General features: G+C 39.4%; 2 protein-coding genes across 4 annotated transcripts; both read left to right on the top strand.

Moving 5' to 3' along the window:
• Positions 1-1,699: 1,699 nt before the first annotated feature.
• Positions 1,700-5,016, top strand: ran (RAN, member RAS oncogene family). Its single transcript, XM_034230747.1, has 7 exons — positions 1,700-1,918; positions 2,802-2,859; positions 2,998-3,082; positions 3,768-3,893; positions 4,024-4,211; positions 4,326-4,496; positions 4,638-5,016. The coding sequence occupies exons 2-7, from the start codon at positions 2,815-2,817 to the stop codon at positions 4,680-4,682; spliced, it is 660 nt and encodes a 219-aa protein (XP_034086638.1). The 5' UTR covers positions 1,700-1,918; positions 2,802-2,814; the 3' UTR covers positions 4,683-5,016.
• Positions 5,017-6,721: 1,705 nt separating this feature from the next.
• Positions 6,722-26,459, top strand: stx3a (syntaxin 3A). 3 transcript variants are annotated; one of them, XM_034230994.1, is made up of 11 exons: positions 6,722-7,103; positions 15,450-15,524; positions 15,610-15,709; positions 17,226-17,300; positions 17,441-17,511; positions 17,782-17,890; positions 17,961-18,034; positions 19,036-19,170; positions 20,529-20,639; positions 22,361-22,480; positions 22,798-25,175. In XM_034230994.1, the coding sequence occupies exons 1-10, from the start codon at positions 7,074-7,076 to the stop codon at positions 22,448-22,450; spliced, it is 870 nt and encodes a 289-aa protein (XP_034086885.1). In that variant the 5' UTR covers positions 6,722-7,073; the 3' UTR covers positions 22,451-22,480; positions 22,798-25,175. The 3 variants fall into 3 exon arrangements, with proteins under 3 accessions (XP_034086885.1, XP_034086887.1, XP_034086886.1); XM_034230996.1 differs by lacking the exons at positions 20,529-20,639; positions 22,361-22,480; positions 22,798-25,175 and adding exons at positions 20,900-21,010; positions 25,589-26,459; XM_034230995.1 differs by lacking the exon at positions 22,361-22,480.
• The last annotated feature ends 715 nt before the right edge of the window (positions 26,460-27,174 follow it).

Here is a 27,174-nt window from a genome sequence, read left to right as displayed (position 1 = left end):
AGAGATAGGTCTTATCAGATACCTTCAACTGTGGGTACTCCATATTGTTCTGTGTGCCTCCAGAGCACACTAAAACACGAGGTCTGAAATGAAAGCAAAAAAAAGAGCCTATTTATTTAGGTGCTATTCTGATGCTAATACTTTAGTACTTATACTTGAGTATTTCTACACTCTGGTACTTGTACCTTTACTCAAGTACAAGATCGTATCACTTCTTACACCTCTGGAAAGCACTTTTATGTAAAGGAATACATTTTTATAAATGTCCCAACATTTCATTTTTACATGGCAAAACGTTAATATGTTATTAATGTCAAATGTTATATGTTGTATTATATAACAAAATAGACATTTATAACATATTATAAATGTCTATCTTTAAATAAAATATTAAATAGATACCTTTACATCCTAAACAGAAGGTCAAAACGTAAATATATTACATGACAAACAAAAAAACGAAACATTATATAGGCTATATAACAAAATAGACATTTATAACATATTATAAATGTCTATCTTTAAATAAAATATTAAATAGATACCTTTACATCCTAAACAGAAGGTCAAAACGTTAATATGTTACATGACAAACAACAAAACGAAACATTATATAGGCTATATATACAGATATTTGCTAATGTATCCCTCTTATATCCATCAGGAATTAATATTAAATGATGAATTAACATTACCTCAGCACTGCATAAGTGTGGTCGTCAGTCATATTGACAAAGAAGCACTATTATATTGTATATTATGCGGCGTTTAAAAGGACGGTATTTCGATTGTCAGATTCAGATTTCGCGGGTGTGCTGCGTGAGGCACTGATGTAACCATAGGGATGTAACGCCAGGTTGATGCTGTGACGTAACGCTGCGTCGATGCTTGCGTAATGCGGAAGTGGGATCTAAACTGGGTTGGAAAAATGATAGTCGCGGCCCGGCCCCCCCACTGACACTTACCTCAGCCACAACGTAGTCTCTATATGCATTACATTAATGCACACAATGTTCATACTGCTTACTGCACACATTTCTTGTTTCATATTTTATATTTTATATCCTATACTTCATTCATAGCATTCTATTTCCATGTAAATTACTGCTTTATTTGATTGCTATTTAACTATATTTTATTACGGTGTCCTTAAAGATTTTTTGTTTTATATTAGATTTCTTGTTTTATATTTTATGTATGCACCATGACATCAAGTCAAATTCCTCGTATGTGTGAACCTACCTGGCAATAAACCTGTTTCTAAATTTGCATCAATTTGAATGACTCGGTTCAAAACCTATAAGTTAAGATAATAACTAGCACTTGCATTTGCTATTAGTTGGTCATATTGATTTTATTTATATTTCAGAATGAGATTTGTTGATGGGAGCCTATTATTTGCATTGCCTAAAACGGCTTTTTTGTATTTCTGCATATGTTAATGATAACAACTTGAAACGTGTACACACATATACTCTATTAGTCCATTGTATGAAACGATACTTTATTACTACTTTACTACAGGGTGAACAGCTACGTTTTTAAACATTTGTATATATTTGGGTATTTTTCGTATTAACAGACATGCTGAATCATTGGCCTACATACAATGATATGATGTGTTATGATATGATTATTTGTATTCGTCATTTGTAAATACAAACGTTTTGCTTAACTCTTTCCCTCTCCGTTGCATTGATAAGGCTCGACTAGGCTGGAGTTTCTTTGTTTTTGTTTTTTTTCCGACGAAGGATGGGGGGTCAGAGGGCCTTGTATAAAAGTCACTGCTCGCCACTGCTCAAAGCATTTTTACCGCTGCGTGGATCACATGACATGGGCGGAAACTGACTCATATGTGCACGCTGAATCTCCCGCGAACGCAGTCATTTACCTCCTTTCTCTCTAGGCAGTGATACCGGTGAGTCTCTACAATCTTCTCTCTTTGCGGGCCATCCCATATTTCAAGTATGTGTTTTTGGGAAAGTAAGTTAAAGCAACGGGGAACGTTATGATGTGATTTGGGCTCATTTGGCGTGTCGAGTATGAACCTGCGAGGCTTGAGTAACTACATAAGGCCCTTTGATTTCGCGTGCTAACTTAGCCGTTAGCTCTGTGAAAAGAATGGCTTCCATGCTGTGCTAGCTTACAGGCTAGCAAGCACCGCTCTGAGCTCCCTCATCTCACTGCTTTGTTTTTGAGAGCCACTTTAATTAGTCATATAACGTGTGGTCAGCATTATTCATTACATAACACACACTAAAGAAGTCTGTTTTATCTGTGTTTTTTTTATTTAAGTTGCCCATCAGAAAACATTAGCTGGTCTTGCCGTCTGATTGTTCCAGTCGAACAAGAAAAAGTGCGGTCGTATCCGTATGGCGCACTCTAACTAACGTCATTGGCTTGTTAGCTCGCAAGCTAGCAACCGCCTGCGCTGAAATACGGGTGGGAGAAGCCTGCATATCATGTTTTACATCTAAAGTCAGTATGCTATGATACATGTATTCGTTTCAAGTGCAGTAAAATGTGAGCCTATTCAGACGTTGCGTGTTAACGGTTTGGAACCTTAGCCTGGATCGAAAATGCTAGAATAGGGTGTCGCTTGGTTACAGGCGGTATAGTATTCACGTTTTTAAACTGCGTCAAAATAGCGTTTTAACAAACCGCAAATGTATCCCCCTAATTTAACCTGAAAACGGCTACCACTGCTAGTTTTACGTAACTGATTACTATCTAACAAAGTGCAACGTTAGCAGAGAGTACAACAACGTGCTAACCATCCCGCCTTGTCTTGTTTAACTTAGATCCATCGCAACCATGGCGGACTCAATGGCACAGTGTGTTCCAGTGGCCACGTTTAAGGTGAGTGCTCACTATATACCTTCTTATGTGTGCTAGTTTGTCTTCTAAGTGTGTAGACTATTGTACTGGTGATATTGGGCCAGCTGTGCTAACTTCCAGTACAATCCAGTCCAAACGTAATGTACTCTGTTTCTTCAGCTCGTCCTGGTAGGAGATGGAGGCACAGGAAAAACGACTTTTGTGAAAAGGCACATCACAGGAGAGTTTGAGAAGAAATATGTTGGTGAGTACCTCCATGCTAAAATGTTAGGCACACATCAGTATGTTTACAGGTGAAGAGTTAAATATGTAGAACTAACTTTGAATCTCGAGTTTGCTGCCAACAAACAAAAACAAACTGCTTGTGCATCAATAAGCAGGGTCATACTAGTGGGCTTTGGGTTAAACCATGACCTTTAGGCCTCTATTGGGCCTATTCTTATATATTAGTAATAGTCACCACCATGTAAGTTACAATAAATTGCAGTACACAGAGGCCAAACTTGGTTTGAGTTCATCAAGTTTGTTGCATCATGTATCCACCAGGGAGCACTACAAAGTCAACTTTTCCATTCATAAATGTCCTGCTTAGTATGTTTCTTGGTCCTGCTTAGTATGTTTCTCTCCCAAATCTGGTTTGGGAAGGTTTTGCAGTACATTGTCCAATCTATATATTGTAGCAAATATTTTTGGAAGAAAATCTAATTTTAAGAAGGCAATCCAAAAATTCTAATTTCTGCAGATTATGATTTTTAAATCGGCAAGTGCCATCAAGAAATTGTCAACAGTTCTATCCTTTATGATATATGAATCCTCCAATTGCCTTAACACTTGCATTGCCTCCCCAATATAATAATAAAAACATGTTTTTGAGTGCATCCTTTTCAACTTTCCTATCCTAACGCATCTTGTCTTTGCTTGTTTTACAGCAACTCTGGGAGTAGAGGTTCACCCACTGATGTTCCACACCAACAGAGGACCCATCAAGTACAATGTGTGGGACACAGCTGGTCAGGAGAAGTTCGGAGGCCTGAGAGACGGCTATTACATTCAAGGTGCTTTTCAAAATCTTTAACTTGCTGTTCTGGTTATTATACCTACAACCGTCACTACTAAATCCCCATAGACTTGCCTTTAAACAGTTAAATTGAACAGTGTGTTAAAACTTCTCTGCTACCTCAACAGCTCAGTGTGCTATCATCATGTTTGACGTCACCTCTCGAGTCACCTATAAGAACGTGCCCAACTGGCATCGTGATCTGGTCCGTGTCTGTGAGAACATTCCCATCGTCCTTTGCGGCAACAAAGTTGACATCAAAGACAGGAAAGTCAAAGCCAAGAGCATTGTGTTTCATCGTAAGAAGAACCTGCAGGTAATAACTGAGCTCACAAAATGATCATCACTTGTGTTGGAATTGAAGAATGATTTGGTTTGAGTCTTTGGTGGAAACTATCATTTCTAATTGCCACAACTCTTCTGTCCCCAGTACTACGATATTTCAGCCAAGAGTAACTACAACTTCGAGAAACCTTTCCTGTGGTTAGCAAGGAAGTTGATCGGTGACCCCAACCTGGAGTTTGTGGCCATGCCCGCCCTCGCTCCCCCAGAGGTCCAAATGGACCCCAACCTTGCTGCGAAGTACGAAGAAGAGCTTCAAGTAAGTATAAATGTGCAGTGTCTGTTTAGATTGTCGACTGATATTGTAATCCAGCTACCTCTTAACACAAGAAAACTGAATTTTAAAAAAAACACTCTTAATTGCACCGTCAATCTAAAAGTCTATATGTCTTCTGTCCAGGTTGCATCACAAACAGCACTCCCAGACGAAGAAGATGACCTTTAACCTGTTACCTGCATTTTCCCTCTCTCACCCCCCAATGTGGACAGAAAGTTGTTGGAGTTTTGCCCCCTTAACTGTAAAATCCCTTTTCAGATTTTTTATTTTTGAATTTTTTTGTTTGTTTGAAAACTAAGAAAAGAAAAAACTTGATGGAAAAGTCGTGGTTCTAAATTCACTGTATGAGACACAACCACCCTAGTGTTGTTGGCATGGCAACGTGCTACTCTTCATCATCGAGCACCCTCCGCTGCACTGACCTGGCTCTCATAATGCTGTTGTAAGGTGTACTGGAAACACTTAGGGGAGTAAACTTTGAATAAAAACATTCTCAATATAACATGTTGGTTTATAATTTCTTTTCTTGGACAATAGTGACCCCAGAGTCAAAGGGGAACACGATAACATTTAATGTGTTATAGTAGAAAAAAGAGACAAACCAATTGTCAGAGCTAGTAAGCAATCGGTTAAAAGAAACTAGCCAGGAAGGTCCCATTTAGAGACGTGATTTCTTTTTTTAACCCTTTTTTTCAAGGAGGCCTGGCAATTATAATTAAGATTTTCATACCACGACATGTCTGAATATTTATGATGAAGGAACATGTTATTTAAAGCTACAGCTGAAATGCATACTTGGCACGACAGACAACAGCTATGGGTTTTGGTATATTTTGTAAGTAAAATATCAATTTAGCTTATCTTGCACTCTGGGCCGATTCTTGGCCCTACATAGCAATATGTTGGTTGACTTGTATAGTGCCTATCTCTGATAACAACTATTAACTCACTCATCGCAAAGCCTTGGCATTATAACCTTAGGGACAGGATGTAGTAATCCAGGTAGGCCTAAAGACCACTGTATGTAAGCATCAAATATAGCTGCTATGTGTAGTCTGCTGTGTCACTATTTTAGATGGAGATTTTGAAAGACGGTGTAGACACAAGTGGGGGTGTAGGACACAACGATGAGGCTTTTAATTAAAAATATTTCCAACGGTGTTTCGAATAATTTGACTTTCTATAACGTGTCCATGGCCACCAGGTGTCAGTCACCTTCTTTCATTCAGGGCACAGGCGAAGATCTCTACATGATTGAGACAGTCTACAGAGAGTTATTGTGCACGTTCATTGGGACTTGTGTCTTCTGTCTGGCTATTATTACCTGAACAGGGTTATAAAGCCTCTACATGATAGATCCTTGAGATTCCAGCGAATATTCCTCAAATGTAACCATTGTTGAGAGAGAATCAGAAGTCAGATGTAAATTATACCTTTTTCAGATTCAAAGGTTGTATTGTCATGCTCAAAGCTACAGTGTAGAAATGGCAATTAAAATCTTATGACCTGAGCTCCTCCAACATATAATGAAATACAAAATAAAGTAGTGTAACAAGTCTATATTGTGGAGAGCCCAGAGGTCTTGCCCAAGTAACATTTCATAACATTCATCTGCTACTTAGTAATTATTTATCTAATATATCATTCCAATAACTTGTATAGACTCGTATTGCACTATTCCACTTTTTTTTTCTCACTTTTTCTTTTTGTATTACTTTTAATATACTATATTTTAATATTGTCTGCTTATCTGTATTATTGTGTTGCATTGTTGGAGAAGCCTGTGACCTAAGATTTTCAACGACATAATTACTCTGTAGCTATGTTAGTTTGACAATAAAGAACCTTGAAGTATTAAAAAACGTAAATACATAAATTCCACAGATGTATCCATTGTTGACAGAACAATCATAGATGTAAATCTGTTTGCAGTGAGTACATAAATAAGTCAATACTTAACAAGACAAAGGGACAAATAAGAAAGACATTACAGGTCGTACCAGAACATACTTGGTTTATTGATTTAAAAAATGTAACATTTAAATCAGTGGATTAAATTAGTGGTTATTGTTTCCAGTATGAGGTGGTTTAAGAGAGGTGTAATTCCTACCACACCTGAATGCATCACTGCTGCAGGTGGCGCAGGGCGTGGCTTCATATCAGAGGACATGGACTTCTCTGCGCATGCGTCAACCAGAAAAGTGCGTTTCAGAATGATTAGTTGCCAGCGGAGAGGCAGATTATACGGCTCTACACAACTGTTGTTTTAATCCCCTGGGCGAGGAGATTTAGCTGAGGAAAAAAACACTGGTTTTAAACCCAGCAGCCATATTGTATGGAAAAACGACGGAAAGACTCTGAAAAAGTCATTTTTCCCAGACTCCTCTGTCAAGACTTCTTGGGAGTTTTAAGTGTTTTTCTTACTGGCGGTGGGTTTCTGTCGGACAGCTAGTTTGCCAGCTGGTTGAAGAATTCAGAGACTGGGACTAGTTTTTGAGCCATTTGACACATTACTGTGGTCCTCTCTGGTCTAAAGGTGTTAAATATACCGTCTAAAACATGAAGGACCGATTGGAGCAACTCAAAGCGGTAAGTAGTGTCCAGGAAATGTTAAGTGTCCTTTTCTCTTCAGTATACGCTCTGTACACTTGACTGCACCGGAAAAAGGCTTCTGAGAAAAATATGTAAATGTTAGGTTATAAAAGACGTTTTCTCCTCTTTCCATTTCTACTTTAACTTTTGATAATTGATACATTTGAACCAACTGTGTACCATGTGATGACAAAGCTATTATGAAGGAACACTGTTGGTTGAAAAAGCTATTTTAAAATAAGTGGAAGATATGTAAAACATATTGTCTTCTCTATATTCAGCCATGTTGTATGCTGTGCAGCTGAAGTATTTACTGCAATGTAGAGGAATTCATAGTGTAATTGTTATTAATTGAACTGCATCACCAGATGTCATTTAACAAGTTGTATAGCTCAATAGGTGAGCTTAATTCCCTTAATATGATGTTGTCCTTGACATTTAGATAATCAACACAGACTTGGGCAGAAGTAATCTTTCTGTTTTCATTGACTGTCGCCATTAAAGATGACATGTTTAGTGGATTATTCATGTGGTCAAAAATGCATCGACTAATTGGTAACCAATCAATAGTTCATGCAAAACGGTCAAAAATACTCTGGTCCCAGCAGGCTTTTATCTATGTAGCCTGAACGTTAAGTGGAAATCTTCTGGTTTAAGAAATGTTTGGGAGACAAATAAGCAATCTTGGATTTGGGATGGATCTCAAAATTGTTCTTGAAACTGTTGATTATTATACAGTGGATACATAGGCTAATCCACTCTACATTTGTTTGTTACTTGCAGTCATAGTTGCCATACATTCTAAAAACATGTTAAGCTGTAACAAATACATTATAGAAAAAAACCATGTCATGATTTTTCCTATCTGAAAATCACAATATAATCATCAGAATATGCCTACATTTGCATTTAAACAAACTGGAATCACTTTTTTAAAGAAACAAATATTTGTAATGCATCACAAATAGTACAAGTATCTATTTTTAACAAGGTCATTACACATTATAAGGTCCACCTGCATGCATAAAGTATAAAGAAATAAAAAATAGCAAGTGAGTCTTTTCAGTCTTGCATAATAATACCTGTATTTTACAGCTACGATAAAATCCTATATCTTCCCATCCCTAGTTGTAAAATGGATGAAGGATCAGTTGGGATGGATTTAACCAAAATCCTCTTTACCTTTTTTATATTTAGCTGTCACAGCCAGATTACAAACCTACACAGCAGTTAGTTGACATCCATCGTTGAGTTAATGACACTAAATACAGTTTCTGCTCATGGGAGTCGGGCCATGATCCAAATTGTAACCCTAGTCTGGATGTGTTGCCATAGCTACCTAAAACTGCTAGCCAAATATTTGCTGTGTTTAAAGCTGCGGCACGGAAAAGAAGAGCAACAAGAAAACGCTGCGTTGTAGTTTCACCTGGAGCTATGTTCACAGGTGATAGATCATACGGCACAGAGAGCTTGGAGTACCTTTGCTTGCTCAAGCTATAAAATAAATGGCAACAACATAAGTAAATACTTTAGCAATGTATATCAAATCAAATCAAGTTTTATTTTATAGCACATTTTTAAAACGATTTTTGGTCGAGCCAAAGTGTTGTACATGCAATAAAAACACTTTACAATAAAAACACTTTACAACAAATACAACAGAAAAAAAAAAAAAATCACAAGCAGGGAAATGTCAGGAGTCGTGCTCCGCTCAGACTAGAAGGCCAGAGAGAAGAAGTGTAGATTTAAAAACCCCTAGGTCTGGGCCGACCTCACATGGAGGGGCAGAGTGTTCTAGAGCCTAGGGTCAGCTGCTGCGAAGGCTCGGTGCCCTCGGGTTTTGAGCCTGGTCTTGGGCACTATCAGCAGCAGCTGGTCAGCCGACCTTAAGGCTCTGGCTGGGGTGTAGCGATGGAGGAGTTCGGCTATATAGGCCGGAGCCAGCCCATTTAGTGGTTTAAAAACAAATAAAAGGAGTTTAAAATCAATTCGGAACCGAATTGGAAGCCAGTGCCGTGAGGCCAGAATTGGGGTGATATGGTCACGCTTTTTATGGCCAGTGAGAAGACGTGCAGCTGCGTTTTGGACTAGCTGCAGGCGTCTAATTGAGGCCTGATCCATACCCACATACACAGCATTGCAGTAATCCAGTCTTGAGTTAACAAAGGCGTTAATAACCCTTTCTTGATCTTTAAAAGATAAAAACGACTTGGTCTTGGCTAATAGTCGTATTTTAAAAAAGCAGGTCTTGGCTACAGTGCTGACCTGCTTATCAAATTTAAAAGCGCTATTGAAGGTCACTCCAAGATTCATGACAGAGGGGAGGATGTTTTTATTGAGGGAGCCCAGAATTTCAACCGGGGAGGCTGGAGGTCGAGGTCCAAAAAAGATTACCTCGGTCTTGCTCTCGTTGAGGTTGAGGACATTTTGGCTCAGCCAGGATTTGATCTCTGTCAAGCAGTCCATCAACGGCTGTAATGAGTTGACATTTGAATTGAGAGGCAGATAGATCTGTACATCATCAGCGTAACAATGGAAGGGGATGTTGTGTTTTGTGAGAATTGAACCTAGGGGCAGTATGTACAGTAGAAAAAGGATGGTGCCCAGGATCGAGCCTTGGGGAACCCCACAGGTAAGAGGGGCTTTGGCAGAGGAGAAGGTACCTAGCTGCACTGAGAAGCTGCGGTCTGTCAGGTAGGACCTGAACCATGCAAGGGAAGAGCCTGTGATGCCTGCGGACTGTTCAAGCCGTGACAAGAGGATGCTATGGTCCACAGTGTCAAAGGCAGCTGTCAGGTCTAACAGCACCAGGACAGCTGGGCTGCCTGAGTCGGCGGCTAGGAGCAGATCATTAAAAACTCTTAAAAGGCTGTTTCAGTGCTGTGCATGGGTTTGAAGCCAGACTGAAACTTTTCATGGATGCCATGCGTGGTTAAGAACGACTGCAGCTGGGCGTAGACTACTCGCTCCAGGACTTTAGATAAAAAAGGTAGCTGGGAGATGGGCCTAAAATTTGCCAGAATGGAGGGGTCGAGATTTTTCTTTTTAAGTAGTGGCTGGACCACGGCATGTTTGAAGGCAGCTGGGACACATCCTGAGCTAAGAGAGGTGTTTATAAGTAATACAATACTTGCTCCAACTGATTCGAAAACATCTCTGAGAAGGCGAGAGGGAATGCAATCAGTCGAGTAATTGATTTTGGATTGTCTGAAAACATTTTTGACAACTGTTTTGATAGTCGTATTGTTAGAGGTAATTTGTATGCAATAATGCTGTTTTCACCCTCTCAAAAACAGGGATTACCTCCTCTCTGATTTCTTTTATATCAAACTAAATATATATGTTTTTTGGACTGCCAAAAATACATTTAAATGCATAACCTTGGGCTTTTAAAAAGACTAGGATGGATCATTTTCTGACATTTTAAAGACCAACAGAACAATCTAAAAATCATCTTCAGATTAACCGATAATGCAAAAATATTTTTAGTTGGATTTTTGTAGCCATGTTTCCCACCTTTCATTAAAGGCTGATGTTAATGTGGCAGAATGATTAGCATTGTAGTCTTTCTGTTCCATTTCCCTCCTGGTATTTGCCTTCAGTAAAAGCTATATCCTCTTCAGCTCTGAGCAGTGTTTCTCTAAACTGACTGTCCTACAGGCCCGGTGTGCCTCTGTCACATGACTTCCCCACCGGGCTCAGATACCAGCACGATGAATGGGGAAATGTACTTCAGTACTAACATGGCTTCTTTTGTGGCATGTTGAGTATTTAAATCCCTTGTCAGATTTTAGCGTTGACTTAAGTCCTGTGGGAGCTATTTGGCTTCTGTCACCGTGCTGTTTGTGAATCTGACCCCCGGCCCCCGTCCTGCTGCTGTGGGGGTTATTAGTGGCTCATTGACTAAATCGTCCCATACTCAAATCTAGTGCAGTGGGTTTCAACTAACAATACATTGAACACTTGATACATTTCCAGATTATTTTTGGATAGTTGTTTTGCAATTTTACCATGGCAGTACTTTGCCTGCATTTGTATTTCCTCTAAATATGTTTATTGTATGCCCTAAACACCAAGGATAATTATTTGTAAGGGAACACCCTTTTTGTCTCAAACCGGTCTATACAATATCCAGAAAACAGGAAATATTCTTGTTTTGTTCTTGTTCACACTCCGAAAACACTGACATACGATGCAACTAATTCTCAGATATGACTTGCTCAAACCTGCGTTTTAGCTTTTGTTTAATGATTTCTTTATTAAGAATGATCCCAATCGCTGCGGATTATTTGTTATTGATTAATTGTCTTGTTTTTGCAGCTGTACAACACTATTATTAGTATTCTATATATTACATTACATGTCACTTGTTAGACGCTTTTATCCAAAGCGACTTCCATACTCAATACTGTGGGCGATCCCCACAGGAGCACTTTGGGGTGAAGTGTCTCAGGGGCACAACAACATGCTGACTGCAGTGGGGTTTGAACCTGACCCCCTGATCCCAACACCAACGCTCAACCCACTGCACCACACACCTCCCATATATCTGTCTATTCAGCTCAGTTTAGTCTCTGAACGCCCTCGTATTCCTAAACCATCTTATTTTTCCACCTCAAAGTTACGTTTATTGTCTGCTACTATTATGTCATTTATAATCTTAGAGGACAAAGTCTGAAAGTTAATTACCTCCCAGTTTCTTATGAGGGAGCCCTTTGTTGTCATTGCAGTCGGTTTGATTATTCTTCACTCTGTTGCACATTTAATCTGACTTTCAGAAAGAGCTAAACAAATACAGTCATAATTGAGGCTCCATTGAAATGGTGTTAAAGAGCCGGGCTGTTTGTTCTGTCGAGGCGGAGAGAGGATCATATTGTCTGCATCAGTCAAACCTCTGTCTGTAATAGCCTTATTGAGCTGAGTTATGCAACATGACATATGGTGCTTTGAATACACAACAAGCATAATGAAGTGATTTGAATAGAAATAACATGAAAGCATCCAAGCTAACAATCACTCATGATGTGCAGCGTGTGCTCTATCGTTCTATATAATGTATTACACAATCTTGCAACTAAGCACGAGATTATAGCATTTTTTTGGACTTCGTTCACAAAAACGGAGAGAAAATTAAATGAGTTGCTGCATGGTTCACTCTGTCAGTCAGCATTTTGGCACAGAATGGCAATACATGTAGTTGATTCACTATTCATTTATTTGTCTTATAGAAATGAATAGTGGATGGGTGTTATTTTCCATGAGCATTAGACAAATGTTGTCGGAAATGTTTTAAAATAGTGGTTGACGTGAATCTATTTCCACAGTACACAAATAGCTCATTAAAGTTGCAGCTCCAGCTATAAGGCGACTAAGCATTTATTTGTTAGACAAATAGCCAATTATTTGGATAGTCAATTAATTGTTAAATGAATGGCAAAAAATGATGTGTTTGATCCCTCAAATATGGATGTTTTCTGCTTTCCTGCTCTTTTTTGTATCCAATTGAATATTTGTGTTTTGTACTGACAACCAGATTGATCGATATTAAAATAATTTCTTGCCCTACTTTTATATTGGCTCTCTCACTGCTTTTTCAAGACGTCAACTACTCATGGGTTGGACTGCATTGAACTTCTAACCCTAATGTGGTGGTCAGAAACAATGCAGGGTTACAGCATGTCTCATGAACTCTCACTGGAACAGCTGTCTCCAGGTTGAATCATATGATGAGCAAGTGTGTTTAACGAGGAATGTTGTAAACGTTTTCTCCCTGACTTGGCTACATTTTCTTCAGTATCAAACTGTTGTCATATTGATGTGAGTGCCGGTGTGGCCTCGGTCTGTTCGGTTTGTTTAAGCCTTTGTTGCACACGTCCGTCCCTTTCCTCTTGATTTTTGCTGAATGAGAGACACTGGAAGGAAGTGAGTGCGTTCTTATCTTGCTGCTGCAGAAAGGCAGTGTGAGGGAGCATAATGTGCAGAGCAGAGGGCTACAGCTGTGTGTAGGATGAATCACTCGCAGAGAGCAGGTCTAAAAACAACAATCAGTGTGTGTCAAGGGATCTCTGCGTTCACAATTGTTGTTAGTTACAGCCGGCTAAACCAAATAGCTACATTTGCAATTCAAATGTCATGAGGGGTAGAAGGTGAAAGGCTGAAACGCAGTATTTGAACAGAAAGACCAACAATGTGTTGCTTTAAATCATGGATTCATCTGCTATATGTTCTTCTCTGTTAATAATTACGTTTATAAAATGTCTGAATACAGTAAAATGGGTATAAAGAGAAACACGGCTATTGTTCCACAGCCGTATGTTTGTGTAAAAACTCTAAAACAAATAAGTTAATTATTAAATGACAAAGACAAGCAGAAAATGCTAACAGTTTTGCCTAAATAATGATAGAAATAAATTACGATAAATCTACTGCAAACAGACAACTAAAGTTATTACTTATTTTGACAGCTAGCGCCAAGTTCCTTTCATAAAATATTGTATTGCGCTTCGTATAAACTCGAACATGAACGAATATTACTTCATGTGGAAGTCTAAAATAATATATGTTAGAGTCATGCAAGTACAGCATTAATAATGTGTTATCTATTCAGATAACTAGATAAGAGATTGAGGCAGAGTGATACGAGCGAGCAGGGAAGTCCACAGCTGTGCTGGCGAACATTTTCCAAGCCTTGACTTTGATCCAGGCTGACTTTCTCAAGGAAAGTCAAGTGTCCAGACGTCAGACTCTCTGTCACCCATTACCAAACACAAACCACATGTGTCAAAAGTGAAGTTTGACAGCACCAGTCTGCTCAGTGAAAACACATTTGTCTGTAAAATGCAGAAGCTTATGAAAGAGAAGGAACAAAGTGAGCTTCCAATGAATTGTTTCACTCCTATTTCCTCCACCTATCGCCGTCATAGCACGGCCCTGTAATGTCTGTTTACTCTGTTCCTCAGCTGTGGTTTCTTTGAGTCAGTGAAAAACAGGTTGAGTTCCTGGAGCCCGGCCCTAGTCCCTCACCGTGTAAATATTCACCAGCAGTGCTCAGCGATCTGCGGGTAACCTGCGGCACCTCCCTGTGTTTACTGATTGTACCGTGTGACGTATTTATGGCTCCAGGAGAGGGAAACTTTCTGAGTATTGGGTGCCTGCTGATTAGGGTCGGACGGATATTTCTGGCTCATATATCACGCTGACCTACTCGACAGGAAGCAATTGAATTAGTGAATTATTATTAGATCAAGGTCTAAATGCTGTTCAGGGTCTTTTACTCTGACAAAAAACGTCTATGGAGATACCTCTGTAATATTTGGAGGTTAAATTAGATTTACAAAATGGCAGTATTTTCACAAAATGTCATTCACAGCATCCCAAATATTGGTATTGGCATAAACCTCATGCTTTATCTCAAATTGGAAACTTTCATTAGTCGACTTCTCCTTTACACTATGTACTTTATTGCATAGTGCGTGAATTTGGAAAGGGTAGTGCTGTCTCAAACGAAAGACGTCTGTTATCACTTGCATAAAATGATGATCCAGCAATCGGATTACCTTTTTATCAGTGCCAAATCAATACAGACTGCTAAATTAACCCAAAACACATCCCCAAGATGGCCACTGTTGAGGCAAAAAGTGTCCAGCGCTTGCATTAAATGGTTTGTCAGAGTCTTAGTTTACTTGTTCTTTGAATTAGTCTTGCTCTATGATTTGAACCGAGACATGGATTTGGACAATCAATACACCCCAACACAACTTTAATTTGTACCTATAAGGGAAAATAGGGCTTTCACAAAGCATTAAAATACACAGAAGACATCAGGATCGCATGCTATCTGGTGTACGCAGAGGGTTTGAATGGCAGAGATGGGTTTGAATGGCAGAGATGGGTTTGAATGGCAGAGATGGTTTGGAGGCGTGTTTTGGCCTCAGGTGATTTTGTATGTATCCATAATTGCTAACAACATAGGGCGTGTTTATCTGGGCACTGAAAGTTTATCTGGGCACTGAAAGTGACAACTTCAGTCCAGCTGATGGAGTGTTATCGGTTTCTCTCTTTAGGCCATGCAATTTGTGTATAGAGCTCATTTAAACCAACCATATGATTAAGTGCTGTCCATATTACCTCAAAAAGGGCATAAAACACAAAGTCATGTACAGTGAGTGAAATCAAATGTTTGTTGTTGAACACAATGAACATCTGAATAAACCTTTAATCCCAAAGTGTTGATGAGATGCTTTATACTTTGAGCTGTAGGACAACATGTAATACCCTCCACACGTTCTCTGGACAGCTGGAAACGGCTACTTCTCTGATGCAACCTTTGCTTCATTCTGTTAGACGTGTGATCAAGATGACGACGAGGTGGAGATCTCTATGGACAATGCAGCCTTCATGGATGAGTTCTTCTGTCAGGTCAGTGTTACTATCGGTGTGTGTCGGGATGCGCTACTATTATTGTTCGCCTTCTTGACATTTATGGTTTTTGTGTTTGTTTCAGATTGAAGACATCAGGAGTAGTATCGACAAAATTGACGAGAACGTGGCTGAAGTCAAAAAGCTTTACTCTGTCATCCTGTCTGCTCCCACATCAGATCAGAGTAAGATAACCCTTTCTGACCCTTAACCCTTACTGTTTCTTCATTGTAAGATGCATTTACATTGACACATGCAAAAATGGCTGACCATGACGAACTGATGTTTCTTTCAAGTTCAAGCACACAACTAAACTGTCAGCAGCGGAGCTTTTTTTTGAATAAACAGTAACAGAAAAGCTGTCTTTAACCGTAACCAGCTGCCTAATAACATATTTTGACAACAAATTACATGCATAGTAGGCAGGGTTGGGAGGGTTACTTTGTAAACGTAATCAGTTACTGATTACTGAATACATGGCTCTGAAAGTAATCCGAATACAGTTACAGTTACGTGTCTTAAAAAAGTAACGTAATCAGATTACTTTTAGATTACTTTTGGATTACTTTCTTTTTCCATCACAGATGGGTATGTTTTGGTGAACAGGAGACACAAAAAGCAAAAGGAAACTGAACGTGTTTTAATGGCGTATCAAGAGCACAACTGAAACATAACATCTGAAACGATGTAACAACATAATAAACTTGTTGGGGATGCAGCTTGGGATGTGAGGAGTGAGGGACACGGCTTAGAACGGGCGTGGCGCCTTCTGTCCTGCCAGTGTTGGCAGGACATGAATTAAAATGTCGAACTCGGACTTCATTTTAAGGACATTTCGGCCAGGGGTGTAGAGCTATTTTTGTTTAAGCACCGGATTGACAAAACAGGAGAGTGTGTGCACCAGTCTGCCTTGATCTATGAATTAATGTCCGTGACTCTCACAGTATCTGCTGCCCGCAGCTGTTTTATAGAAGGAACACCTCCTTCACTTCATGAAATCTCTGCAGCGCCAGGAGGCAGCGGGAGGGTTAACTCAGCCTCTGAGAAGACGAGCGCGCAGTGCCTTTCACGCACCGCCTTCACGCACCGCCTTCACGCACCGCCTTCACTGTGTTTACCTTCAGAATCATTAGAAAGGCTGAAGAGCGGTGTGGCTGATGTGTTTTAACCACACACACCTCTACACACACACAGACGCGTGATTTAAACGCAGACTTTTGTTCCTCCATGTTTCGTTGTTATCGTTTCATTGAGCGGACCCGCCCCTTTTTTTTCAAACGCTTCCTTTTTTGGATCATCGCTGTGATGATTCGGCTGTACCTTTAGTAATGAATATTAAATGTTGTGAGGAAATCTTTCCTCCAATAAGTAATCCAAAATGTATTCACTTCAGGTTTACGAAAGTAACTGTAATCAGATTACTCGTTTTTCAAATGTAACGCCAGCTGAATACAGTTACTTGATTTTTGTATTCTGATTACGTAACGCTGTTACAAGTATTCCGTTACAACCCAACCCTGATAGTAGGCATGAGTGCATTTACAAATTGCACTTTCATTGTTGTGAGATATCAGATAACTGCTTTTTCATGAAGTCGAGTCAAATGTATTTGCCCTGAGTTCACAAGTAGAAACCTTCACCTCTAGTGGTTCCTTTTCTCTACGCTCTAGCTGTTTATTGTAGCTGTCCCTCCCTTTTTAGAAACGCAGGATGACTTGGAGGCAATCACCAATGACATAAAGAAGATGGCCAACAATGCAAGAAACAAACTTAAGAGTGAGTCAGCCCACCACACACACATCCATTATCAGTGTGTAATAACATGGGGATGTTTTTTGGATTTAATGAGAATTTCTGCTGATGTGAAGTTGATTTGAAAGCTGAATCATAAATGAGTTGTTTGGATTGCTTCTCAGCCATCGAGAGGAATCTGGAGTCAGAGGAGCAGGAGAGGGTGTCGGCTGACATTCGGATACGTAAATCACAGGTAGATTATATCCATCTGAAGTTTCCTCCACAGGCATGTCTACTCTACATTCAGATAATGCACTGAATCAATACTCAATGAATATATAATGTAGTTTTTTACAAAAAAACTGCACATTTTTAAGATAAAGAAAAGAGTAAGAGAAAACAATAATGAACCAACATGCATGTAATATTACGAAAATCGGAAAATAGAGCTTTTAAAACCGTGGCAACAGCTATCGACCAAGGCTACTTTTATGCTAGTTTTCTTTGGTTTGTCGTCCCCCAGCATGCAGTGCTGTCCAGGAAGTTTGTGGAGGTAATGACAAAGTATAATGAAGCCCAGGTGGACTTCAGGGAGAAGAGTAAAGGACGTATTCAGAGACAACTAGAGATCAGTGAGTGCCGGCTCTAAAGTCATGTGACCAGAGATCTGATTCGTCAGTAACATTTACCTTTCCCCTCCAGCTGGAAAAGCAACAACCGATGACGAACTGGAGGAGATGTTGGAGAGCGGCAATGCTGCTGTGTTTACTGCAGGGGTAAGTATGTGTGTGTGTGCATATGCATCTCCATTTTGTTATACAGGATCATAACGTCCACTTGGCCTCGACATGATCATAATGCGGTTGAAGCTAGCAGTCAGGAGTTCAGTCAAACTTGAAGCTTCAGATCACCTAGTTAAAGATTAGCTGTTCATGTGATTTGATGATTGATGGCCCGCGCAGGTTGGGAAGATATTTTTCTTCCACAAGGATAAACAACTTGTATTTCCCACATACCTTTCAAACCTCACAAAGCTGATCACATGCTGTAGTTTTTATAATGACGGTACAACATCTTTATGTCGTAACCTAAGAGATTGTCTTTTTGTCCTACTGCAGTCAAGTGAGCAATAATGCTAACCATCTCAAAGTTGAGGTTTATAACATCATAAAGTGTGGCATTGGGTACAATAATAATATATGGTGAGGTGAAATGTATGAGAAACACTCATTTGTTATTGTTAATGACATTATAGAAACAAATGATAAAAAAACATAACCTGACCTGAATTCGAACTGAACGGCAACTTTGTATAAAAAGAAAGGAATTAATCAGTTCCAATTAACATATTCCTAAATAATGAAATCCATACATTTAAAACATTTCATTAGTTTAGTTTCTCATTATTCACCAATGTAGCACCTTTATTGTTAGCTCTCTGAATGTCCAGTGTCTTACTTCACTTACTCACTTTACATTGTACCTGCTGAGCCACAGCCAGCCCCTTTAGTCTAAATCTTCTTGAGCTAACACAGGTTGCCAGGTTTGAAAGAAATGAATTGTCGTTTCCATTTAAAGGAAGTAGTGTCACCTCTTTTAAATATTTCTCTGAATCACCATGAGTCACTCATTTGAACTCTTCCTGTTTTAACGAGCTGCCTTTACAGCAAACCTCTATCAGCCAGAATGTTCAGAAAAGAACACAAATACAGTTCTTACTTTAGGCAGATTATTGTGCCGTTTGTTTGCTATTAACAATAAACCTCTCCTCTCACAGATTGTGGATGCCGGGGTCTCTAAACAAGCTCTGAGTGAGATTGAAGCCAGACACAAAGACATTGTCCGTCTGGAAAGTAGCATCAAGGAGCTGCACGATATGTTTGTAGACATCGCCATGCTGGTGGAGAGCCAGGTACACTCCTCAAAATCCACCTGCCCATCATTTCATCCACCCGCCAAGTACTTTAGGAACTTCTCCTCCATTTCATTCTTTGTTCACTCAATCTGAATCTTTCCCCTTATCTTTATGTTCAGTCCTGACTGTATTCAACTCTATCTTCCTGGCTCTTCTGTGGTCTTACTATCAATCTCCATCGGTTTCCTCTTTTCCAGCTCCATGCCTCTCTTACTCCTCTCTTTATTCTCTTCTGCCACCTCATCTCATCACCAAACATTGATGGAATCTACCTGAATGCATTTAGTAAGATGTTGTACACGTCATCAGAGCACACTATAATGAAAACAAACACATATTGTCGATTGGTCAGTCACTGTATGCATATTGATTAATAAGTCTAACCACATATCTCTTACTGCTTGAACCATGCTTTCTGAGGGAAAAGCTTGTTTGAGGTAAGGGCTTCCCTCCCGCTGTTTGTTTTGTGTATTTTGTTAGATACGTTGAACTCAAAAATGTGTTTTATATTGGATCTTGTTTGTGCACTTCACTAAAATATGAGATTCAAGCGTACCCGGGGCAAGCTAGATGAAATGCACCACACATTTGGTAATGCTAAACACTGTCTATGCAAACTCTTGACACAAATAGACAGGGAATCCGTCATCCTCACATCACCGGCCAAATTGCCAGTACAGAGCAAGAGTTGTCATTAGCATAGTTTGTTTTGACAGCATACATGGTAGGGTGTTTGGTGTTTTTTGGAAGTGAACTGAAACCCGCAACTTCATCTATATCTACCCACTTGAAGATCTCCCACTTGGTGTGTGAATCACACGTGCTGCCGCTTTATCAGCTACTGCCAGTAACAGCTTAACAAACAACATCAACAAATAAAAGATGCCGACTACTCTTACCATGCTGATATGTCTGCTAGTCGCTGAATATGGAGAACAACAGACTCCGCATCTGAGTAAAACATGTATGGCTGAATCTCTCCCAATGAGGGAACAATTATTAAATGTGCATCCAGACCCTTTTTATGTGGGAAGAACCTATTATGCAAAATATGAATTGATAGCAGCGTACTTCAATTGAACTGTAAAACTTGGCTGGAAGCTGAATTTAACACATTTTATTTGAAGGTTATTGTTTGTTTTTAAAATAAATTCAGCATTAACTGAATCTTTTTCCTCGATTTAAAACAAAAATCCTTATGGAGTCATAATTAACAGTATATGTTTTTAACAGTATAATCAGTCTTGTAAGGTGTGATACCAGATGTATTACTGTATGTATAACCAATGTACTGTGCAGTTGTTCTGCCTGTGAAGTGTTGCTCTGTAACTTATTGATTGTTTTGTGTTTTTCAGGGTGACAGTATTGACAACATAGAGAAGAATGTATCCAAGTCAGAGGACCATATAACAGAGGCTAGGGAACAGACCAAGAAGGCTATAAGGCATCAGGGCAAAGCACGCAAGGTAATGTCATTTAACCCACCGCTGCACCAGTCTGCTGCCGGTGACCTCTTCCCTGTTTCTTCTGCCTAGACACATTTTGAAACATTGAAACCACAAAGCACAGTACGTACACATCACACTGCCTCGTCCTGCAGACACATCGCCGCTCACACGCAACTGTTGCAATCTGTGTGCTTCGCCTTTTGTTTCTCTCTCTCTCGTTGTTTAATTCATCTTCTTTTGTTGCTTTTCGTCACCTCTGACACCGTGCCCCATGTTAGGGTGGGATGATTGAAAGGATTGAGAGCAACATGGACCAGTCAGTGGGCTTTGTGGAGCGAGCCGTAGCGGACACAAAGAAAGCTGCAAAGTTTCAGCAAGAGGCTCGCCGTGTGAGTGACCGCAGTCAGGAGGAGCGGTCAGGTTCCCCAAAAGCAACGGAAATAGTTTTAGTTTACCGATTTACAATATGACATCATGAGATAAATGCTATTGACATTTAAATACAAGCTTAGGGATGTATTTGTTGCTCTATAATGCTGTACAGAGAAAAGAGAGTAATGTATTGCTACAGGCCAAAGACTGAGTCAGATTCAAGTTCCATGCCCTTGTATCAAATCATGATTTAGTCATGTAATCCGTGTTGTTCATATGACCTTGCACCAATGTAAACTATGCAGTGTTGAAGCATCTGATAATTCCCCAAACCTATAGACCTTAATTCAAACCCGTCGTCCTGGATCACATTTGATTATGTAATCGGTACCTAAAAGAACAACAGGACTTCTAACCCAGGGTTTTTTTGTTATTTAAATGCCCAATCGTTTTTTTTGCTTTTGGGAAGCCTGCCTGACAACATGAAGACCATCCCCCACCTTCAAGACCCTGATCTTCACCTGTGATCATTTGCCCCTCACCATCCTACCGGCTCTGTTCTGAGCCTCCACCCTGTCGCCTGTGGACCCCTTATGCTTTTAAAACCAGTGACCAGCCCAACACCAGACCACCCCTCCCACCTGCATATACAAACACACACTCACACACACACACACACACATACTCAACCGCACAGCTTCGACACTCTTCTCTGTCTGTTCTCTTTCTACAGCTTTAACCTTAACTTTGTCTTTGTTTACAGTTGCTGCATTACTCTTTCGTTTTGTGTGTGTTTGAAGATGTTCCTCTTCTTCCTCAGGCTTTTAACGTATATGTGTGAAAATAACTTTTGCCAAGTTAGCAGAAAAGTAAACTCTGTTGCACCAAGACAGAACTGGTTTGTCAGACTTTAGCTAGATTGAAACTCTGAGAGGTTACCTAACACTACAGCGTGCATTTGTGATATTTAATATGGCCATTGTTAACATATATTGTACTGTACATATTCCCCAATTCAACTCAGTGGTGGAAAGGAAATAAGTGCATTAACTCAAGCATTGTACAAAGTTGTTTGCTTTACCTAAGTATCTCCATTTTATGCAACCTTATACTTCTGCTCTCATAAAAGTACAACATAGAATCAACTTGTAAATGATGATGATCTAGCAGTATATTAAGTAATAACATTTACTTCCTGTTTTACACATTCTGTGGTATTACTACTTCCTCTTAAATTATTTGGAAGTACTTCTTCCATATATTATATACGTTGCAGTAGTGCATTTTGTAACAAAGTAAGGATACACTTATTGTGGTTTCCCACTGAGCCCTGACGGTACTGTCTGTTACTTGGTTGTTCCCAACAGAAAATGGTGATTATAGTGGTGGTTGTGGTGGTCTTGCTGGCCCTACTAGCTCTCATAATCGGGTTATCAGTTGGATTGAAGCCAAGCTGATGAGCTGTTTGAGTAAGAGGAGAGCTGAGGGTGAGTAACTCTGGAGCAAATAAGCTCTGTTGGGTGTAGCGCGCTTTGGAAAAGGGTTTGCATGCTCTTTTCCTCTGGCTCCGAGTGTTTTCTTTGTATCCACAGGGCTTACTTGAGGTGTGTTTGTGTGTTTTTGAAGTTCCTGGGTGTGTATCTTTCTCATTTCTGCAGCACTTGCCTCTGGTTACCGCTGAACAAACAAAGCAGAGCTAGTAATGAGTTTCAGTTGAAGCTGGTGTTGGTTTGCGGGCTTCTTTCAATGCTCATGTTCCCCGCCATTAACATCAGTCTCTCTTTTATTGTCTCCCTCTCTGTAGAAGATGATCATAATTGGTGTTGTCTGTGCTGTGGTCCTTGTCATCCTCCTCATCATCATCCTCACACAGACGGTGTAAAAGGACTGCTGCCATCATCTGTTCATTCGTCCTCCATCAACTGGCCCAACAAAGAGAAAGCTAATGCTGATCACTCTATAATGGATAAGATAATATTTATAAAAACAGAAGGACAAGTGTTATATTTGACCTCTGGAAAAAAGAAGATCTATGAGACTTGTTATAATTACGCAGACTTTTTAGCCAATCAGAACTGCCCTTCCTGTCAGTGAGGGTCTGTTTGACCCCACTCTGCGTTGGCAGTTTAAGGATGCTCTGCTGCAAATGAGGAAATAAGACTGACGCTGACATGAGGTGCAATAGCTGTTGTACCTCTATGGAGGAGAGAAAGGAGAATTGAAAATTAACTGATCACTTTAGCGTCACTAAACATTTCATTGTCCAACATTTGATCAAAAGAATCAGCCCGGACGTGTTCATCTGAAATTGATTTTAAACGTCCAGTAGGTTGGACCCATGTGAAGCCCTGTAGAAGCACATCACCTCCCTTATCATTATTTCTTGCCTTTTTATGAGCCTTGACACATTTTGTGATTTAAAAGCTAGCTACTGTATGTTCACTGTATTGGGTTTGGGGGGAGTTCCAGCACTTTCACATTTCAAAATATGTTTATTTTTCTGTAATGAAGCTCGGATGATCATGTGTAATATTATTATTATTTGTGTTGTTTATATGTAGCCCTTTCTTTGGCTAGTTTCTTTAACTTGAAGAGGATCGGTGTGCTCACTTGTGATTCTTCAGTTTGTAGAGCCCAGTGGTTCTGGTGTTTTTAAATGAAGGATGATGCTTGTGCAAACAAATGTAATGCTTAGGTGAAGCTAAGATGAGCAAATAAAAGTCAGGTTAGGTAGATAAACACGCATCCAGTGCTTTGAGACTTATCCAAACCCTGCTACGTCTTGGACAAATGCCTGAATATTCGTTTATTTTTGTTAACCTGCTACCATGTTGACCATCTTGACCTCCTACATAGAGAGCTGATTCTCTCCTGTTGAAGAGCTGTAAAAACGTTTATGTTTTAATGCCAATGAGACTTATAGTGACCCTAGATATTTCCATTTCAGTGCAGAATAGTCTTATAAGTAAGTCATAGTAATATATTTGTTATACTATTTAATGGTCAGTGAGGCCTCCCTGACTGGTCGCACTTCACCAGTGGGATTAGCATTTCCTGGCATATTCTAGGTGTCCATATATTTCTACTGTAAAACCACACGTCAGTTGCCAACATTTCAAACTATTGCATTCCAATACAACAGCCCTGTGATCAATCCTATTCTCATGAACTTTTAAACAAGTCTGACTTCATTGATACAAAGAGACTAAACTACATTTCTGAGGAACTGAACCCAACCTTGAAAGAGACCATTAGGTTGAATCCACATATATCTGCAACAGTTCAAACCAAACCTATACATAACTAGAAGGGCATTTGGAGAACACAGACCTCTGCCAAGGCCAAATGTCCTACATCGCAATGTTAACAAAAAAAATAAAATTATTTGTATGTCTGATTTTATAATTTTATATTTATTTTTTTACCAATGTCCAAGCCTTTCATTACGTTTCCTGAACATCCAGCCAGCACTTTTTCCATTGTCTTACTGACAAACAGACAAACAAGCTTGGTGAAATGATGAAAATCAGTACTTATATATATCTAAACCAAATGAAGTTGAGATTTATTACAGGGCTGTCGAATGCATTACTTTTAGCTGAGTGTACCTTAACAACATATTTTATTTCTGGTTTGTCACAATCATTTCATTAGGTGTTTTTATCTCGGTAGAGTCTAACAGAGAGTTTATTGAACCACCGTGCGCATGTAATCACCCAGAGCTTTAATATGGCAGTTAAAGCAGGTGATTCAGGCTGTGCACACAGACTATCAGAGACAGTTTCCACTCACTAAAGAGGATGTTATCAACAGGTATTGACCACATGCAGGGGTAAATGTCCAACGCATTATGAGGGCTGGCATTCATGAGGGAAGCCTTTTTTTCTGTTGCCTCAATGGTTCCTTTTAATTCTGGTTGTGCAGGGAGGTAGCTCTTGAGAGTGAGAGGCCTCCCCAGCTTGGTCTTTTGACCGAGCAGTCTGCTCTTTTGGCTTCTGCCCTCGACTGTTAAATCCTACTGCTCCGACTGCTCGAGCCTTTTTATTCCCACACCACTTTACCCACCAGCATGAGCTGCAATAAGAGCAGGAGGAGGAGAAAACTAAAGCCGTTGTTCACTGTGTTAAATTAAAGTGCCACAGATTTTATTCAAAATTAAAGATTTTATGTTTTTTAATGGTTGACTTGTGTTTCCTTGCTCTATCATGCATGTCCCTTTGTGATTGATAGAAGGTTAATATTTAACAATGTTTAAACTTTTTGATGACTGCATGTTATAGAAGAGCAGTTTGTTTATGATGAGTTGTAGTCACTGTTGTCAGCAGATTGTTGATGCAGCATGTTAACCATTTGGATGCAAAGTACAGTTTTTAAAGGTGCACAACAAGTCTCCAACAGGAGGTAAGTTTTTCCCCCTTCCTCTCTCTACACACAAACACACACATACCCAAATATCTGTGCCCCTTTGTTCTCCTTTGGCTCAACCCTTTTTTCAAACCAGTTGTCCCATGAATGTGAACAATAGGTGTTATTTAAAACCTTATTCTTGGGGCTGCAGCTGTCTGATAATCGTGTATTTCTTATTAACTCTACAGAAAAAGATGATGATAACATTGTGCTGTACCATCATTGGAATCGTTGGGTTCTCCTATCTCTACAGCTTCTTCTCATAAAAGCTTGTACACAGGTAACAAACTTACATCAGCATTTACCCTATAAAGACACACTAAAAGTTGAAATTGAAGTGTTTTCTTTGTTCTTTGTGACGTGTTTCTAGGTAAGAGATTGTCAAGAAAAAGCAAGTTTCCTGAGGTGGTCCCCTATTTTTTTTTTACCCCGTCCATTATTTGAACCTCTCTAAAAAAAATCAAATAAAGTATTAGAAAAAAGATAAATTGAACCTACCAGCCCTGTGCACTTACCCTTTTTCTTAATCATTTGAATTTAAATAGTTTCCTCGCTGTGTGAAATGTTTGAACACGTGTGGTAAGTGTGTAGAATTTTCTCAAGTCTGCCTGTGTATAACCAGATGGCTGAACATGTGACTTATAATCATTTTGGACCATTATGGTTGACTTTAGTCTGCCGCCTCCTGGTGGTGCATAATATTTATATATTATCTGAAAGTTATTTCTAAGGATTCAGTCAAATTTGCAGGATTCAGTCCACATTGTTTTTTGTAGTGGCTTTATTTGGCACCAAAATGTAATGAATGCTTATGCATAATCATGCTCTGGTTTAAAAAAAAAAAAAAAAAAAATCCAATTCGGTAGTATCTGAATTATTTGTTGTCATCATTTGAATCGATTGTGTGATCTGCCTGTATGAGTCTGTGCTGCTGAAATGCTTGTACTGATTGTGTTTCTGTAACAGCGTCTGCCACTCGCTCACTGGCTGTGTGTAAACCATAGACTGGTGTAAACCCAGTAAAGCCTGTTATGTAATAAAATATTTCCTTGAGTTGTACCAAGTGTCGGTGTCTGCTTCACTTCTTCTGTTGGAGGTTTGCACTCAGGCTTTATGCATGGATTCCTCTCCCTCAACACCATTCAGAGCATATTTTTACTTTATGTGATAAGCTACAGGAAATGTATGGCGATGCAAGACATAACGTGCATGAACGGCTTCCCTGACCTAATTTCATCCCCCATCTCACTGTTCCTCCAAACCAGATGCAGGCTCGGTACACCGTGGGGGCGGGGTCTACTCCAGGGTGCGCTTGTTTTCCTGCTTCTCGTGTGGAGGATAACTAGGATTGGAAAACAGTGATACATTTAGATTAAATCGTCCACGGTGATCCACAGAAGGAACATAAGCATTACATCAGGACATGAACAGACAAGAAGGGTAGGTTATAATTAAAAACACCACAGTGCACATATGAATCCTAGTACATTAATTTTGTGAAATATGCATTTGTTTTTATTATGCATTTATGTACCCAGAAATAATATGTGGAAATACATAAGAACAAATACGAAGAAATAATATTATTTTCTAATGACAAGTTAACATAATTACAAATTGAACCTACGCAAAAATCTACAATTAGGCTATATTCGTCAATATAAATGTAAAGAAATAGCAGCCAGGTACAACATTAAGATAAGCCAACATCTAGAAATACACTGTAGAAAAGCAGATCAAGGGTAAAAAAAGCGAAGAAAAAACATTGACAGTG

The sequence above is a fragment of the Gymnodraco acuticeps genome, unplaced genomic scaffold, assembly GCF_902827175.1.
Source record: "Gymnodraco acuticeps unplaced genomic scaffold, fGymAcu1.1, whole genome shotgun sequence".
NCBI classification, from domain to species: Eukaryota; Metazoa; Chordata; class Actinopteri; order Perciformes; family Bathydraconidae; genus Gymnodraco; species Gymnodraco acuticeps.
This window is presented reverse-complemented; position numbering and strand designations above follow the sequence as displayed.